The sequence below is a fragment of the Spodoptera frugiperda genome, chromosome 19 (genome assembly GCF_023101765.2).
Source record: "Spodoptera frugiperda isolate SF20-4 chromosome 19, AGI-APGP_CSIRO_Sfru_2.0, whole genome shotgun sequence".
Classification (NCBI taxonomy): Eukaryota; Metazoa; Arthropoda; class Insecta; order Lepidoptera; family Noctuidae; genus Spodoptera; species Spodoptera frugiperda.
This window is the reverse complement of record NC_064230.1, coordinates 7,742,000-7,760,259: the sequence shown is the minus strand read 5'-3', so window position 1 is coordinate 7,760,259 and position 18,260 is coordinate 7,742,000. Positions and strand designations below refer to the sequence as shown.

The 18,260-nt window shown below is 37.1% G+C and overlaps 2 protein-coding genes and 2 long non-coding RNA genes across 5 annotated transcripts in view; 2 read left to right on the top strand and 2 right to left on the bottom strand.

Annotated features, from left to right (window-relative positions):
- Positions 1 to 18,260, top strand: part of LOC126911849 (uncharacterized) — a 146,600-nt gene that overhangs the window by 11,070 nt on the left and 117,270 nt on the right. The window lies entirely within an intron of this gene.
- LOC126911857 (uncharacterized) overlaps positions 1 to 18,260 on the bottom strand; it is a 135,992-nt gene that overhangs the window by 2,082 nt on the left and 115,650 nt on the right. The gene's annotated exons all lie outside the window — the stretch shown is intronic.
- Positions 5 to 2,938, bottom strand: LOC126911812 (uncharacterized). The gene is made up of 3 exons (XM_050700733.1): positions 2,727 to 2,938; positions 1,733 to 1,864; positions 5 to 1,273 (listed from the first exon to the last, which is right to left on the bottom strand). The coding sequence occupies exons 1-3, from the start codon at positions 2,868 to 2,870 to the stop codon at positions 95 to 97; spliced, it is 1,455 nt and encodes a 484-aa protein (XP_050556690.1). The 5' UTR covers positions 2,871 to 2,938; the 3' UTR covers positions 5 to 94.
- On the top strand, positions 3,492 to 17,016 carry LOC118280917 (proteoglycan 4). 2 transcript variants are annotated; one of them, XM_050700749.1, is made up of 10 exons: positions 3,492 to 3,511; positions 8,034 to 8,294; positions 8,923 to 9,037; positions 10,113 to 10,234; positions 10,884 to 11,008; positions 11,886 to 11,995; positions 12,770 to 12,904; positions 13,266 to 13,411; positions 13,908 to 14,030; positions 15,677 to 17,016. In XM_050700749.1, exons 2-10 carry the CDS (start codon positions 8,226 to 8,228, stop codon positions 15,923 to 15,925), a joined length of 1,194 nt encoding a protein of 397 aa, XP_050556706.1. In that variant the 5' UTR covers positions 3,492 to 3,511; positions 8,034 to 8,225; the 3' UTR covers positions 15,926 to 17,016. The 2 variants fall into 2 exon arrangements, with proteins under 2 accessions (XP_050556706.1, XP_050556705.1); XM_050700748.1 differs by lacking the exon at positions 3,492 to 3,511 and adding an exon at positions 3,605 to 3,813.

Here is an 18,260-nt window from a genome sequence, read left to right as displayed (position 1 = left end):
TACATCTACGCATAGTACAATCACATCTCTACGGACCAAAAAAGCTCCCACAAGCCAAAAACCCTGTACTTTCAAACGAGAAATCATAATACCGTCAAATGCTTGAGTTATCATCAAAACAAGTTTGAGTCTCCGCTGAACTAAAGCTCAACAACACATCGGACTTCACCGAGGTCTTCGGTTCCTGAGTCTGAGTCTCCGTTGAAGTAAAATTAATGCTAGCAGGACTAGAGGATAAACTATCAAAGATCTTGAAGTTCCTACCACTATCATGGCAACAGCATGTCTGTGTCTCTTTAAAATTCAAGTCCGGAGACTGCGTTTGGGAGCTTAAAGACTGTGTTTCCTTATTGGAACGGCTTAAACCAAATTCCACTGGAAACGTTTGTGTCTGAATATCTGATAAGGACACCGCTTCAGAGAAAAACATGTCATCTTCACTGTTCTGTGATTTTAAGCTTAATAAGTCTTCGAACGCTACTTGTGTTGATATTTCATCGGTCTTCGTTTCATTCTGGGCCCAAGACGGTAAGGCCACATCGTTGTTAATGTGCTCAGGTACTTGTGTAGCAAAGGATTTCTTCGGACTATCACAGAATGCATCTTTAAGATCTTTAAGTTTAGCAGCTTTAGAGCTTTGCTCGTTGAAATTCCAAGATTCAGTCACGGTTTCAGCGTTGATCTCTTCTGAAACTAAAGTCTCCGGTTTCTTATTCTTCTTTTTTAAATCTATATCGTTTTCTAGCTTCCTTTTTTCTGCTTTCTCAGCTTTATACATTTGATGTACATTAGGATGCTTCCTCTTTAAATGGACCATTAATTTTTCATTAGTATTGTATTTTGTATCGCACATCTGACATATGAAGACATAATTACAGCTCTTCGAATGCCTTTGAAAGTCAGTTTCAGTAGAAAAACACAACCCACAGTCGTTACAAAGGAACGATTTAGTTTTATGCACTTTGTTGATATGTTGGTTCAAGAATTTACGTCCGGTAAACCATTTCTGTTTTTTTGAGGACACATGGTAGACACATTGAGGTTCAGCGCAATAATACTGCATCTGAATTTCTATATTTTCTGATAGATTGTGTGTCTTCTTCAAATGGGCCTGTAAATCACTCTTCTTAAGGAAGTTTTCTTCGCAGTGGTACGGGCAGGGGAGACGAATTCTTGCATCTGTCTTCGGTGCTGTGATACGTATGTCTAGTTGTTTGTCGTGTAGGATGCAGGTGACTTGATTCTTGTGGCCTTTCTGTGGTTTTGTTTTGGTCTGTGAATAGAAAAGAAATAATAAATATGTGTATTAGAAAGTTAAGTGTATGAGAGCCATGCTTCGGCAGTGCTGGGGTCGACCGGAGTGATACTACGGCTGAGCAGAAAAACCGACGTGAAACAAGGCTTAGGTACGTTATGTTGTGTGTTACCGGCTGCCCAATTACCTCCATTCCCAATCCCCGATTTTCCAAAAACCCTTCAATTCCTAACCCCCAAAAGGCCGGCAAAGCACTTGTTACATCTCTAGTGTTTCGGGTGTACATGGGCGGCGACGATTGCTTACCATCAGGCGATCCATCAGCTCATTTACCATCATTTACTATGAATATGAAATTTTATAAAAAAATACTCAAATACAGTAAAAACAATATTTTAAAATCTCCTGTGTTTTACATTTAACATTTCCACTTCTCCCTGCATGCTTTTCTAGAAAGTGTAAGAAAGACGACCATACCCTGTTAACTATAAGTGTAGATTTCAGTATCCTGTCTGAGAGTTGACACCGATCCTGGAACTGCTTGCAGCTGATGAGGGCAGCTTCGCAGGAGGAGCAGAGCAGCTCTGATATACCAGGCCTTCTGCTCGTCTGCAAGGAGTATAGGTATAAGTAGCAATCTCATCATCATCATCATCATCAGCCTGTTCTCATCCACTGCTGGACATAGGCCTCTCCAATGGCCACTGAGTTCGATCTTCAGCTCTACGCATCCAACCACTACCAGCCACCTTGCGGATATCGTCACTCCACCTAGCTGCAGGGCGCCCTACGCTACGCTTCAGAGTATTAATCTATTCTAAAAATTTTTTTTAAGGGGGAAAATTATCCAATGACTTTTCCCGCCTTAGGCAAGGCAAGAGGGAGTGTCAGACTCTTACTGACTAAAATCCACCCCGTTCCATCTTGCTTTTCAAGCCGGAGCCACAGTAAACCCGCTAGGTAGTCCGCAGCTCTGGAATCTATTCTTAGATATACAAATATATAAACCTGAAGAGTTTGTTTGTTGAAGACTGCCTTATTTTTGCTGCGAGTGCAGTTGCAAGGGGACTCGGGTTCGATTCCCACGTCGGACATAAAATGAATGGGCAATTTTTGGTTTTTGGAAAATTTCTCAGTTGCAACAAGGAGTCTGGAATTGTGCCCAGTATATGGTTATAAGCTCACCCCCAATTACATGGGACTTATAACACAAATGGTGAATATTGGGTGAACATTGTATAGTGACATTACGTGCCTTAATTTGCACCTCTGCCTACCTCTTCGGGAATAAAAGGCGTGACGATACAAGAGACTTTATTTGTTTAATCATACGCGTTGATCTTTGGAACTACTGGTCCGTTTTCAATAAGTATTTTTGTTGGATAGTACATAATTACGAGATATATGCTATAGACTAAAATAAATAAAGATAAAACTATATTTTTGTAAAGGAAACCTTTAATAAACTTACTTCAATAGCAGTAACTCGAAAATAATCATCATGAATTCCCCATTCATAAATATTCTTCATTTCTCCCGACTCTGCCAGGCAACCGCGGCAGACCACGGCCAGCCGACTGAGCGGGATGTCTAATTTAGTAAACGGTACAGTCATTGTGTAATGTTTTTCTAATTAAAAACAATAATAAACAAGGTTTACGCCGACATCGCACTTTTGATGTGAATTTGACAGGAAGTAACTGACATTTAAAATTGCAAAATATTGATAATACAATACGTTTGGTTCTACGTAAACAAAGTGGAATAATTTTACATAAAGTTTATTTAGTAGTATGAAAAGTTATTAATTTCAACTACTTTATTGTTATTTATTAATTTATAGTTCATAAGTGTTTTAAACTAATATGAAGCGGTGCTGGCTCATATAAAAGTTAATTTATTTCCGAAAGTTGTCTGATATTCTGGTTGTAATGGATCGTATTTATCATTTTTAACAGCAGCGTTCAAAATAAATAAATCGGTTACAACTGGAAGGATTTAAATAAAAAAATCATCTTAAATTAATTAAGTTCTTGATTTTAAGGACTTTATTATTCACATTTATTAACTTTGGTTTAACAAGAAAAAATACTTTGACCTTACAATAACAACTAATGCCATAAAATCTACATCCACAAAAATATACTGGCTAGAAAGAGAAAGCCATAAAATAATTTGAACGACGAACTGACTCGTCATTTTGACAACTCTTTTGGCTCAGCTAAATTTACAAGAGTATGATTGTCTAGTAGAAAGGTAATATTATCATTATTTACACTTATTTTACAGAAAATATCGCACGCGAATTTGTAAAAAAAACGCCGGTCGGTATTTTACAACGAAGTCAGCCGTGAATCGTCCACGTTGGAGCGCGCATACTTCAGAGCGGTCGCCATTTGCGCCACGAATACTGGCTGATGATCTTGTGTGTGAAATTGTGATATTGGAGGTTATAGTGCTTATTTTAAAGTTATTTGTGCATCTGTTTCGTAGCAAACTAATTTTGAGGACTGTAAACTTATATAAAACGCTGTAGGCACAATAAGTGCGTCAAATGAGTGAGTATCTTTGATTTAGATTACGTAGCAAGACCACGCACACGTGCAATCCAATATTTTCCGATTTGAAATGCATTTACACGGTATCAAAGTTAGATTTGTAATCATATTTGTTCACGATAATGGTGTTACGGAATTCCTACATAAAATCGATTATAACGTAAGTCGGTCAATTAATTATTTTGGTTTGTAGGTTGATCTATTTTTGGCCCCTCATATGCACTATTGTTCACTTTTAATTTTCTTATTTACATCTGCGCGGAATTATCGTGTTGTGTGATGTAAATAGCGTACGTGGAAAGTTCCGCTTTAAAGTAGAAAGTTGAATATTTTAAATAATCAGGACACCTTTCATTTGTTGACATTAAATTTCATAATATTATCGCCAACTTACGTTTGCAAGTACGAAATCTTTACAGCAAAACATCTAGCATAGATACGACATATTGTTTTTATAACTTTTTAATTGTACTGCATGCTGGATACGGTGTATTATTATTCAGCCAGTTCATGACCCTTTTTCCTCAACACACATTATCACTGGAGCATGATTCTGAATGATAATGAGAGAAGAAATGAATTAAATTAAATTTAGCCTCGAAAACTAAATTACTGTAAAACTTTTATTCATTTCATTTTAGTATTCATATAAAATAAAACCTCTTTCACTCCACTCTTACTTTATGGTACCCATCTAATATTCAAATTTAGAATTGCGTTTTTCACTTTTTCGGCGGGAAATTGGGAATTAATCTAATAAATATGTTGTTTTATTTATATTTTATCTAATCATAAGTTTTGCTAATTTAATGTTAAGGGCTTTCCCGCTTCTGTATCATTGACCTCCATTATCTTATAATATTGTTGATATCAATGTAGGTTGCTATATAATAATCCTTAGATAAACAGTCTACTATTTATCAACATTACTTGGTTAGTCTAATGCTACTGGATATTAAACAAAATAATTATGAATTTGTTTAAAGTTTTCATTAAATAGGGTACATAATTAGCCTCTCTATTTGTTTTAGGCATAATTATGGTGTTTGTTTTCTATTAAATACAAATTAAAATTACTTAATGGTACAAACATATTTTATAATTATTATATTGTTATGCCATAAACATAGTTTTGCTTCACTTAAATTCAAAATTCTTTCTATCTTTTTAATAAAAAGCATGTTGTCCTACACTAGCATTTTTTCCTGTGTCGTGGGTGTGTTTACAAACATACAGTTTCACATACACATACACCCAGACTCAAAACAACAATTTCTAGATCACACAAAAAGTTGCTCCGTGCGGGCAAAACTTGCAACTCATTAAGCGGCAGTCGGTTGCCCTGACATCACACCAACTGTGCAGTCTAATCAGCCATTATCAGGAATTGAGGATAAAATTCCACATTAGTAAACATGGTGATTAATGCTCATTACTTGTCTATGTAATTAAGGCATTTGCTCAATTGTAGGACATTTGCAGACTGATGAGTATAACATAACTATTCAAAGTGGGTATATCCTCTAGACACCTGGAGTACTATAAATAGTATTAAATAAATGTTGCTGGTAAAGGCCGAACGTTATTTAGCGGGAAAAAACAAACACTCGGGAATTGATGCTATAAAAAGGCTGCCCGGTCGTACTCGAAGCACAAAGTTCTAAAACGTTCGGCCTTTACAGCAACATTTATTTAATACTATTTATAGTACTCCAGGTGTCTAGAGGATATGGCCATCTCTCTAACCGGGGTAGGTTTCAGGGACTAAAAGGATATGTTATTGTGTTCAAAAAACTCACAAATTGGAAATCGTCACAGCACCTTATTGGAATTTTTTAATATCAAACCATTGGACACAATGTATGTACTATGTTGTATGTAGCTGTTATGTTTTTGACACCTACAGTTAGGGTTGCCAACCATACCGTTTATACCGTACTTTTGGGACGGTTCGGCTAAATACCAGCTAGATGCACTAGATCACATTGAAAGACATGCCAAGAAGCTCATCAAAGATGATGCGCTTGTGGCTGGATGTCTTCAAAGCCTGAGTGAATAGGCCGCATCATGACTTACTATCAGGCAAGATAGTGGTCAAACGTCAACCCATCAAATGTAAAATAAAGTCTTTCACTTATTGTTCAATATAGATGAAGTATACAAAATACTGTTTTTAGTATCAAGTCAGAACATAAAGTTTGAATTGTTTTACAGTAATTAATGTAATTAATTAAATAATGTAAAGAAAAATAAAAAATTACTCCTTATTTTAATACATTTCATCAAAATCTGTAGTAGTTTCAGCATAATTGATGAACAAACATCCAAAGAAACAGAGTTGACTTTTATAAGTGTGATGAGACATCACTCTATGGTAGTTACATATATTTATTTATTTACATATACAACATTACAGCTTACGCCAATACGTTATACAGCCAAAAGAAGAAATTAAAAACTAATACAATTCTCAACACAAGAGATAAAATTAATTAACAAAAAAAGTACCTAAATAGTAATTGAACATAAACACAAAACATAAAAACATCTTTACAAAATACATAATATTAATTTTCTCTACACACATCTATCCATCTCATTGCAAACAAATCACACTCCGGTGCTTAAGTCAGGAGAGAATTGAGCATGGTGAGAGATTGATGAGCATGATTCATTGACATCTGGTGGCCATTAAAACGTCATCTCTTATTGCCACTGCCCAGTATTACATTGTTACAATAAAGATTTAGTTATTTCTACTAGTTTAATTGAATGATTACACTCATCCTGATCCCTGGGCTGACTCTTGTCATATAAGACTGATCTTGATATAAAAATGCATTCACGTAACAACACGTTATCAATGGGTTTTTGACTGCACGGTTGACGGCTGCCGCTCAAAGTGTAGCGGGTTAGATACCCGCACGGAGCAACTCTGTGTGATTCGCAAATTGTTGTTTCGGGTCTGGGTGTCATGTGTATGTGAACTTGTATGTTTGTAAACGCACCCACGACATGGTGGAAAATCCTAGTGTGGAAAGGTATTTTTCTAGTTAATAATAATAAAAAACCTGTGCGTACCTGTGGACAGATGTTGTCTTACCTTGTGGTTTGTTTATAAATATCTGGGGGTATGGCAGTGCCCCCGTCAAGTCTTACAAAAAAGCGGCACGGCCATACCATCCTTTAAATTTCTTAAATCTAATTAGAATGTTCTTTAGTCAAATAAGAAATTCTGATCGCCAATTAGCTATTTCTTTTATGATTATTGTGGTTAGAAATTTTCGTTTTGACTGCAACTTAAAGGGTGGCGCAACCGATGCGCAACTGTTGCGCAAACTGCACTACACTTGCGCATTGTGTTTATTGTCCAATGTGTTACCGGTTTCTACGTAATGTATCGGGTTCTATTCCCGTGTAAATTTTTCAGTAGATGGGTCGCCTTATCGGTTTTTTTACCCATTTTTTCTGAAAGTAAAATAGTGAATGAAAATTTGTATGAAACTGTCAATTTGTAACCGATCGTGTTGAAACTTTTCATGCATAAAGACACTGACTTAGGCATCCCCTAAGAAAGGATTTTGATAAATTCGCATATAACGAGATTGGTAATTAGTGAACGATATTTAAACACGTGATTGTACTCATGATTACAAACAACTTTCTCAAAGAAACTTTTTTTGTACACTCATTAGTTTTATTTTTATCACAATAACAAAATTTCGCGCGCGTAATGTTCCAAAATACCTACTAGTCCTCCGATAACGCGGGCGCCTCGCTGCTAACAGCTGATCACGCGAAAGCACGCGCGCGCGAAATATTGTTATTTATGATATAAATAAAACTAATGAGTACACAAAAAAGTTTCTATGGGGAAGTTGTTTGTAATCATGATTACAATTACGTGTTTGAATATCGTTCACTAATTACCAGTCACCCTAATATATTATACTAGCTACATCCGCGCGGTTTCACCCGCTCTGGTCATGGTGTGATGTTTTATAGCCTATAGCCTTCCTCGATAAATGCACTATCCAACACAAAAATAATTATTCAAATCGGACCAGTAGTTCTGAAGATTAGCGCGTTCAAACAAACAAACAAACAATCAAACAAACAAACTCTTCAGCTTTATAATATTTTAGTATTAGTATATAGATTATATATGTAAACATAACACCAAATTAATTAATAATATAATTATTTTCTTTGTATTCCAGTTGCCGAGATCACCAGAAATGAAGATAGTTACCGCTTCAACAGACGGACTGATTAACTCTAATTGTTTACAAGGAACATATACCCATACACTTTAAGTTGATCCCCATTAGTCTTTAACTTAACGCTTTAAGTTTTTGTTTTTTTAATTAGTAAACTAAGTTAAGTGTTACATAGTACCTATATATATAAATATGAAAATACCGGAGACTTCGGCTAACGTTGGGGCTTATTATGGCAACGAGGAGAATGGTCACTGGCAGGTAATTATTTTTTGGTTATATAAGTTGTATTGTTCTCATATATACAATAGGTAAATGATCCAATAATGTATCAGAGAGATTGTAAAACATTTTAAAATGGTATAAAAGAGTAACGATGAAGTTTCTTCCTCGTTCTTCTCTATTCAAAGCTACACTTTGGAATGAGCAACTATCTTCACTGACAGACAGACTGACGGTCAATTCAATTTGACTTTAATAAACCATTCGAAACTAGTAGGGATGATGACGGGGTATGAAAATTAAAAATCTATTTAGTCTATAAAATATTAGACACGTATTTTTTTTATTTTGTCATATAAGATAACAATACTTAAATAAAACTAATCAAAGTTTAGGAGTGGGAGCAAATACGTCATTTCTACCTATAAAATGTACTTAGAAGTGACGTTACGCGATATTTCAAATCGATATAATTATCTTCGAAAGTATTTGTTTCCGTAAGAAAATAAAAAATACGTGTGTAATATTTCAAAATAATCTACAAGACGGACATTAAAATAAAAATCAGTCATCTACCCTATTCTTTCTCCGACATATAAACCATTGCAAACTAATTATACTGTATTTGTGATATCAATAATACCCACCCCCCGCACCCCTCTTCCAGCCAAACGGCGTGATCATAGACAGCGGAGTGGGCGGCGGCGTGGTCGGCAGCGGGGACGCCGGCATCCATCGCCCCCCCGTCTACCCCGTACACATACCAAGAGCACACATGCCTGGTGAGTTATAGAATATGTTTTTTAACGTTGATAAGTCTGCGTTTAGCCACCAACCCGCTTACTGCCAGGACGGCGAAGCGAAGATGTGGCCGAAGATGGAGCACACAGACTTAGAAAGTACCTATTCACTCTGACCTTGAAAAGACCCGGGTTGTATTTCTCAGGAAAGATAAAAGCCGGCAGATTGTTCCATTCCCTGGCTGCACGGATTAGGAACTTGGATTCGAACCGTTTCGTTCGCACCCAAGGGAAGTTCACTCTGTAGGGATGATAGTGGTTCTCCCCCTCAAAAAAAAAAAAAAAAAGGTATGATAGTGGGCCGACTTTCTACTAGTCCTATATTGAAAGGATGGCGGTAGGATAAGGTCGAATAGAACGGATGCACACTCTCCAAAGTGTATCGTGTAGAAGATAGAGAGATTTTTTTTCTCCTCTAATAATATCTTCTGATTTGTTTCGATGTCCCTGGGACGTAGGACTTCAGTGTTCCGGTGTTTTCATGGTTGTATCTACTGTAGATACTGGGGGCCTACTCTAATTCAACGAACGAACGAATGAACGAAAAAACTTCGCAGATTGCATACTACAATTCTATTTATTGCGAACTTTCGTGAACAAAAATGAATGAATGAAATGAAGATAAATAAATAGGTTTTGATATGAAATTAAAAATAAAACGTTATTTCAAGTAATTCTATTAGTAAATCAATAAAACCTACGGCCGAAGATTAAATGAAACTTCGCATTCGAGAACCGGAGTAGGCCCCCTGGTGTACAGGAGTTGCAGCGGTATGGGACAAAATATTGTTAATTGCATTGTATTTATACTATTGTTTATGACATCTAACTGTGTTAATATTGCAAATGTGGTGCATGTCTATAATTGGCATAAGCACATGATCTTGTGTCTTCATCTTGTCTTTCTTTAATGTTGGTGTTTATTCTGTTGACGTGTCTTATAATAATAAATAAATAAAAAATAAATGGGAGGTTGTACCAGGCTTGTCCCATTGAAAAAAAACCATATCTTTATTTTAGCTATTTGTTAAAATATTTTACTTTCTATTTCCCGCAGGCTACGTGATGGCGGGCGCATACTACCCCCCCGCCGCGTACCCGCCCGTGCCGGCCCAGCCGCAGCCGGACGACTTCGCAGACTACATGTGGATGGAAAACGAAGAGGAGTTCGACAAACAGGTAATTGAGAGTGAGACAGAGAGTAGGAGAGTGAGATAGGGAATGGGAAAGTGGAGAGTGGAGAGTGAGATAGAGTAAGTGAGTGAGATAGAGATAGAGATAGATATAGAGATAGAGAATGGGAAAGTGGAGAGTGAGATAGAGAGTGAGAGAGAGAGATAGAGATAGAGAGTGAGATAGAGAATGAGAGAGTGAGAAAGAGAAAGGGAAAGTGAGATGGAGAATGAGAGAGTGTAACATAGAGAGTGAAAGAGAGTGTAAGATAGAGAGTGAGAGTATGTGTAAGGGTGAAGGTAACAGCTACGATTAGGGTTGAATAGTTTTGACATTGAATAATGATTGGATTGAAATTGCATTAACATTGAGATTGGTTTCAAGAGTAAGCGGCCAGTTTCAAGGCACATCAGAGCCCATAATCCAACCATAATATACTATGATAACTAAAAAATCACGGTATAAAATCACGGAGAAAAGCTCTACTAGTTTCGAGTCACAGAGGGAGTCTTCAACATGAGTCCTCCGAGTCCCTCTATGACTCGGAAGAGCTTTTCTCCATTAATTTACGCGAATATACCGTGATTAGTTTAGTTAATTTACTATGTCTCAGGATAGTTAACATAATATAATATGAATAAATAATTCCCCGCAGGTGATGCAGCAGCTCGAGGAGGAGGCGTTGATGGAACAGTGCATAGAGGCCATGTTGGAGGACGAACAGAGGGAGAGGCACAACCGACCCACCGCCAACGGACACAACCACCCGCACTACCCTACGTGAGTCTATACTATAGACTAGAATAGGCTATAGACTCTATAGCCTATTCATAGGGCCTAAGAATTAGTCCTTTTTTAAGGGATAACCCCCCCCGGTTATCCAATTACTTCTCCCGCCTTGGGCGAGGTGGGAGGGAGTGTCAGACTCTTACTGACTAAAAACCACCCCGTTCCTACACCGCTTTGAGCCGGAGCCCCGGTAAACCCGCTAGGTAGTCCGCAGCTCCGGAACCCTATTTGAGTTAGTTGTATCTATGGGGTTTCTTGCTCGTTCTTCTCCATAGGAATCTACACTTTGGAACGAGCAAATAGACCAACTAAAGGGACTGACCGACAGACAGACATTTTTTATTTTGTTTGACGTCCAAAAGTGCCTTCCTGGCAAGGCTCGGATACTAGTTAAATTTTCAAACCGCTATTATGTACTTGAACGCAAAACCTTTACATTGGGTTTCCGGTACTTGCAACAGTATTTTCATAAAGGTTTTTTCGGATTAAACGGTTTAGATCAATAAAAACCGGTTAATACGGACGCACATCAAAGAAACGCCGCGCGCTGTTCAGATTATATTCAATAATAATATTTCAACGCGTTTACCGACATGCCCCTCGTCGAATAAACCGGTTAATTTAGGTTAAAATAACGTTCTTCAGAAAAGTTCGGAGGAAAACCGATATAAACCGGTATTACCCGGTATTTTTTAAACCGGTTCCGAGCCTTGCTTCCTGGTCTATTTGAAATATATATTATTTTGACTTTGTCATGTCAATTTATATTCTACCGAGAAAATGTTACATGACATTAAGCCCGCCTTTGTATCTTTATTTATCATTTTGTGTATATTAAGGTATTAATATAATAATATTATGTTTGCAGCACGAGTAACGGCGCGCCGTCCCTGTCGCTGGAGGAGACGGTGTCGCGGTCGACGCTGAACCCCCTCGCCGCCGAGTTCGTGCCCACGAGACCACTGCCCACCGCCACAGGTACATATTATAATAATTATATACACTATGTTACTCCATACTAGTAGTTTATCTTGTGTCGTGGTTGGATTTATAATCACATAATTTCACATAACTTCACGCCCAGACCTTTAACAATATGGTAGTTGACTAGTCGAATTCAGCACATATAAAAAACTATCTACTTCCGCGCGATTCCATCCGCTCTGCTCAGCTCCTATTGGTCATAGCGTGATGTTTTATAGCCTATAGCCTTCCTCGATAAATGCACTATTCAACACAAAAAGAATTATTCAAATCGGACCAGTAGTTCCGGAGATTAGCGCGTTCAAACAAACAAACAAACTCTTCAGCTTTATAATATTAGTATAGATATACACTAATATATTACTCCACACTAGGAGCTTCCCTCGTGTCGTAGGTTTTTTTTACGAGATAAGCTGGTAAATGAGCATGCGGATCACCTGATGGTAAGCAATCGCCGCCGCCCATGGACACTTGAAACACTAGAGGCGTTACAAGTGCGTTGCCGGCCTTTTGGAGGTTAAGAATTTAAGGGTTGTTGGAATTGGGGATCGGATACCTCGCTCACACAACGCAAGCGTTGTTTCACGTCGGTGTACGGCTCGGCCGTGGTATCACTCCAGTCGAACCGACACAGCAGTGCCGAAGCATGGCTCTCCCACACTTAAAAACTGAGGAAATTATTTAATTCTTAAGTCCTACATTTCTAAATAAGTTGTCCACCTAAATTTTAATAAATAATATAACTAACTCTTCTCTCCCCTATTTCAGAAGAAAAACAAGCCCCCACACAAGAAGCGTCCCCCAGCGCCCCCGTACAGTCGGAGCCCCCCACTGCCACAGAGGCGTCCCCCGCGCCACCCCCCACCGACACTACAGACGATGTAACACATGATAACACAGAAGGTAAGCTGGGGGCTTAGTAAGAATTTGTTTTACGTTTAAAGTAATCTTAATGAGAACCAATCTTAATGAGAAGCAAATAAACCAACCAATCATATTCATTGGTATGCATAGCTTAGCACTGATGAATGGCCTCAGCTAAGATATGTTTTTTATATGAAACGATGCGTGCTATGGATGCGTGCTAGGGATCGTTTCCCTACTATCGATACATCGCATACTCGAACTGCGCATCTTCCTCGCACAGCTACATAGCTTAGTATCAATAGAAACGGTCACATAGTTTTACATCTTCATAGCATAGCAACATAGCACTTTTCTGGTGGAAAAAGAACCCTTCTTATTCTTCTTTCCCCCCCCACAGAATCACAACAGCCACAGAAGGAAACGCCAGAAGTCAGCGCAACAGAATCCATAGACAAGACGCAAGAAAAGCGACCCAAAGACAAGAAGGATTCTAAATCCAAAGTAGATTTAAAGAAGACGGTCAAACCGGAAGTCAAGAGTAAGGTTGGTATTTTAAATTTGTATCGTCACTCCTTTTATCCCCTAAGGGGTAGGGTGGGCATAATTTCAGACTCCGTGTTACTACTGAAGAATTTTCGTAAAAACCGAAAAAAATCCAGTAGTACTATGCCTGGGAATCGAACCCCTTGAGCAGTCACATTTGCGACTACTCGATCAAAGAGGCAGTATTTTATATCCGTTCAGTAGTTTCAGCTTGTGTACGGACGTGTGTTGCTCAGTATATGGCAATAGGCTCACCCCCTATTACATGGGACTTATAACACAAATGGTGGAAAGTGGGTGTACATTGTATAGCGGCATTACGTGCCGTAATGTGCACCTCTGCCTACCCCGGGGATAAAAGCCGTGATGTTCCAAAAAATCAATAATTTCTACTCACTATCGTAATCTTCAAACACAACACTACCTCCCATTAAAGCCGTGGCAGATACTTTAATTTTTAAGCTCCTTATATTTATGTATCCTGTGTATTGTCCAGGTGCAGAGTAAACCACAGGCGGCCAAGTCGGAGACGAAGGTCGCGCCCAAGAAGAAGGAGGTGAAGAGCGTCAAGAGCGAGATCAAAGTGGACGAGAAGAGTGAAGACAGCAGTGATGTTAAGGTACCTAATTATTGTAGCTATAATATAGTCACCATTCGAAGCTACACTTTGGAAAGCAAGGCTCGGAACCGGTTTAAAAAATACCGGTTAATACCGGTTTATATCGGTTTTCCTCCGAACTTTTCTTGAGAACGTGAACATTTAAAGAACTTTATTTTAACCTAAATTAACCGGTTTATTCGACGAGGGGCATGTCGGTACACGCGTTGAAATATTATTATTGAATATAATCTGAACAGCGCGCGGCGTTTCTTTGATGTGCGTCGTATTAACCGGTTTTTATTGCTCTAAACCGTTTAATCCGAAAAAACCTTTATGAAAATACTGTTCCAAATACCGGTTTAAAAAAACCGGTTTCGCGAACGAAACCCAATGTAAAGGTTTTGCGTACAAGTACATAATAACGGTTTGAAAATTTAACCGGTATCCGAGCCTTGTTGGAAAGAGCACCTAGCTTCACTGATAGACAGGTAAATGATCAAATAATGTATCAGAGATATTGTAAAAAACATTTTTTGTAAAGAGTAACGATGGAGTTTCTTGCTCGTTCTTCTCCATTCGAAGCAACACTTTGGAACGAGCGCCTAGCTTCACTGACAGACAGACTGACGGAAAATTCAATTTGACGTTTCAAAAGTGCCTTATTTAGGACTAGCTACTTCCGCGCGGTTTCACCCACTCTGCTCGGCTCCTATTGGTCATAACGTGATGTTTTATAGCCTATAGCCTTCCTCGATAAATGCACTATTCAACACAAAAATAATTATTCAAATCGGACCAGTAGTTCCTGAGATTAGCGCGTTCAAACAAACAAACAAACAAACAAACAAACAAACAAACAAACAAACAAACAAACAAACAAACAAACAAACAATCAAACAAACAAACTCTTCAGCTTTATAATATTAGTCTATAATATAAAAATAAGTCGGGTTTTCCTTCCTGACGCTATAACTCCAGGACGCACGAACCGATTTCCACGGTTTTGCATTCGTTGGAAAGGTCTCGGACTCCGTGAGGTTTATAGCAAAGAAAAATCAGGTAAAATTTAACATTGGTGGCGAAACGGAGTTAAAAGTTGCTAAAGTCCCCGTCACGAGAAGCTATAAATTTTGTAAACAAGTGTTCAGGAGTTCACAACGTAAAAGTAAAAAGTGATAACGAAACAATAACAAAATTTACAATAACAACCAGATCCGCGATATATGCAAAGCAATGAAACAAACTCGTAAGCATTCGAAACTCGAATGACTGTTTATTTCAAAATGGCGTCCCGATAGTTTACAATCCCTGCGACGGACGCGTTCCGGTACCAAGAAACACAAACGATAGCGCTTTGCGTCGTTAAAATATAATTCGACTAAATTAAATATGTTGTTACTTTCATATAACCCGTCTATATTTCATGTCGATTGAATATGTTCAAGTTATTATTATCTCGCAGTATAAAATGTTTACTTAGTAAAAGATGTTTGTTTACATAATTTATAGCTTCTCGTGACGGTTACTTTACATTATTTAATCCCAATATTCCGAAAATGTGTCGAATTGTAACTATTATTAATTTGTTTTAATGTCCGTCTTGTCGATTATGGTAAAACATTACACACGTATCAAAATTCTAATTTAATTATTTTTCTCCCCAGCAACCCCAACCAGCACCGTTAGAAGAAGCGCAAGCGACATCTGGCTTCAAACCAATAAACTACGCGGCCGCCGCGAAAGCGAACAAACCCAAGAAACCACCGACAACCGCAACCGCAACCGCAGCAACCACGCCCGCAGAGAAACCACTACCCAAGGTAGAGAAACCAAAAGCAACCGAAAAAGTCGAGAAAAAGGAGAAACCCAAAACGGAAAAAGTAAATGTTCAAAGAAAAAATTCGACTAAGTAAAAATTACATAAAAAAAGGTGAGTTTTTTTTTATACTGAAAAAAAAAACAACCTTTTTCGGTTAAAAAATTTATTGCCTGTGTACAAATTTCTATCTGGCAACACTGTTTGAGGCAATGGTATTTTGCATACAGCCTTGTACAGCCTATTGTATAGTTTGAAGTTTGAAAAATAGTTGTGATATTTCCATTTTTTGAAGTAAATTTGCATTTTTTTTCTTTTTTTTTTGGAAATGATATAAAATGGTTATATAAAAAATTTTAAATATTAACACAAAAAAAAAATTAATTAAAATTTAAACGGTATAGTGTAAAAAATAATGTATGGTAACCACATTATGTGAATAATTAGTTTTTAAAAAACATATTTAGTAGACATTTTAGATTTTAAAGAACGTTTTTTTAAATATTTGAGACTCTGTATAGCAGTCATAAATGAAAGGCAACTTGAAATGATCTGAAATATTAAAATATTCTTCCATTAACTGCCGTACTCAGAGACATTTAATGATTACTTAAACTATTCCTTAGTAACGATTTTGTATCGAAAACAATTGCTAAGGACTGGGTTAAGTAACCATTAAATGACTCTGAGTACGGTGGTAAGCGCCTGTTTCATCATTGTGAAACAGGCGCTTATTTAAATCAAATATCTTCAAATAGGATTAAAATTACTACCTTCAACACAACACAAAATAAAAAAAAACAAATGACAGATCACACTTTGACAGCATCTGTCAAATCATACGTCAAAATAATTTTTTATCTGTGGCTCCCTCCGTTTGACGTGTCTTATGACTCTGTTACACGTCACAAAAATAATATAGAGTCTCAAATGTTAAAAAAAATAATAATTATGAAGCCTATAACAAAGGCTGTCCAATTTAGTTTTTAGTTAAAATTCGTCTTGTATATTGAAAATAATTGAAAAAAAAAAACATGTATATGAAAAAAAAAAATTAAAATACTGATCACTGAAAAGCTGAAAAAGTTATAATGTACCGGCAGGATAGGTATAAAAAATTTTACTAAGAAAATTATCTTCAAATTTGAACCAGTAGTTTCGGAGATTAGCGCAATCTAACAAACAAACTTTTTAGCTAGTATAGACTAGCTTTTACCCACGGCTACTCACGCGTTAAATTCGAAATGTTATACATATAAACCTTACTCTTAAATCACTCTTTAACGATAGAAAAAACCGCATCAAAATCCGTTGCGCAGTTTGAAAGATTTAAGCATACATAGTAACAGACAGCGGAAAGCGTCCTTATGACAAATGTTATTTATTTCACAAATAGGTTACAATGTAACTCTTTTACACGTCAATCTCTTAAATAACTAGATGAGGCCGGTTGTTTTATACTATGTGTAGTATAATAATTCAGTTTTTCAGTAATCAGTATATATAATTAAAAATATTTCGTTCTTATACGGTACCTGTAGAAATTAAAATTTAGGATTAAAAAATTCCCTAGAAATTATTATAGAGTTCACAAATAATTCATTTTTCAGTAATTTTCGCGTCATTTTCGTAATTTTTTCGTATCTTTGTCGTTTAAAGTGATAAGGTATCGTCATGAGCTAATGGTAACATGTAAACAGTGACTCGTGTAGTGTAGAGATTGTCCAGTCAACTGATGGTAGCGTGGACTGTCCAGGCGATACGTACTTAGGTATCGTCATGACAATTTCTCTTTACTATTTTATTTCGACAAAGATACAAAATAATTTCGGAATGAGTGACTTTTAGGTAAAAATAAAGAAGAAATAAAATCTCTTAGGTTATTTTAAATATAATATGGTAAATGATAAATAGGATGAAATGGTAAAATAAATAAATTTAGCCTTGGTGTGTTATAAATATGGAAATTTATTTTTTGTAGCGTGATTGGCACGCTATGTGATAGTCAGATAGGGACCGGTTCGTCTACCCTAAAAGGCCGGCAACGCACTTGTAACGCCTCTGGTGTTTCAAGTGTCGACGGCGATTGCTTACCATCAGGTGATCCGTCTGCTCGTTTACCGGCTTATATCATAAAAAATATAGTACATTCTAATTTTCTAAAAATCACGGTTTACTCACGTAAATTAATAGAGAAAAGCTCTACTAGTTTCGAGTCACAGAGGGACTCTTAATCATGAGCGGCGTGCGCAGACGGCGACGTTGTGCAGTCTACCTAACTAGTAGAGCTTTTCTCCATTAATGTACCAGTGAGTAAACCGTGATTTTTTAGTTAATTTAGTATGTCTCACGATAGTTATTATAAAAATACATTATGTATAGTCGTGCGCGCAGGTCGCGCAACCAATAAAATGTATACAGTTTTGTAAAGG

Excerpts from the sequence above, each read along its gene's own strand:
- LOC126911812 (XM_050700733.1), bottom strand. The coding sequence starts at position 2,870 with ATGACTGTACCGTTTACTAAATTAGACATCCCGCTCAGTCGGCTGGCC. Across the intron at positions 1,865-2,726 it reads TTCGAGTTACTGCTATTGAA|ACGAGCAGAAGGCCTGGTAT; the intron begins GTAAGTTTATTA and ends TACTCCTTGCAG. Across the intron at positions 1,274-1,732 it reads CTACACTTATAGTTAACAGG|ACCAAAACAAAACCACAGAA; the intron begins GTATGGTCGTCT and ends TTCTATTCACAG.
- LOC118280917 (XM_050700749.1), top strand. The coding sequence starts at position 8,226 with ATGAAAATACCGGAGACTTCGGCTAACGTTGGGGCTTATTATGGCAAC. Across the intron at positions 11,009-11,885 it reads AACCACCCGCACTACCCTAC|CACGAGTAACGGCGCGCCGT; the intron begins GTGAGTCTATAC and ends TTATGTTTGCAG. Across the intron at positions 12,905-13,265 it reads AACACATGATAACACAGAAG|AATCACAACAGCCACAGAAG; the intron begins GTAAGCTGGGGG and ends CCCCCCCCACAG.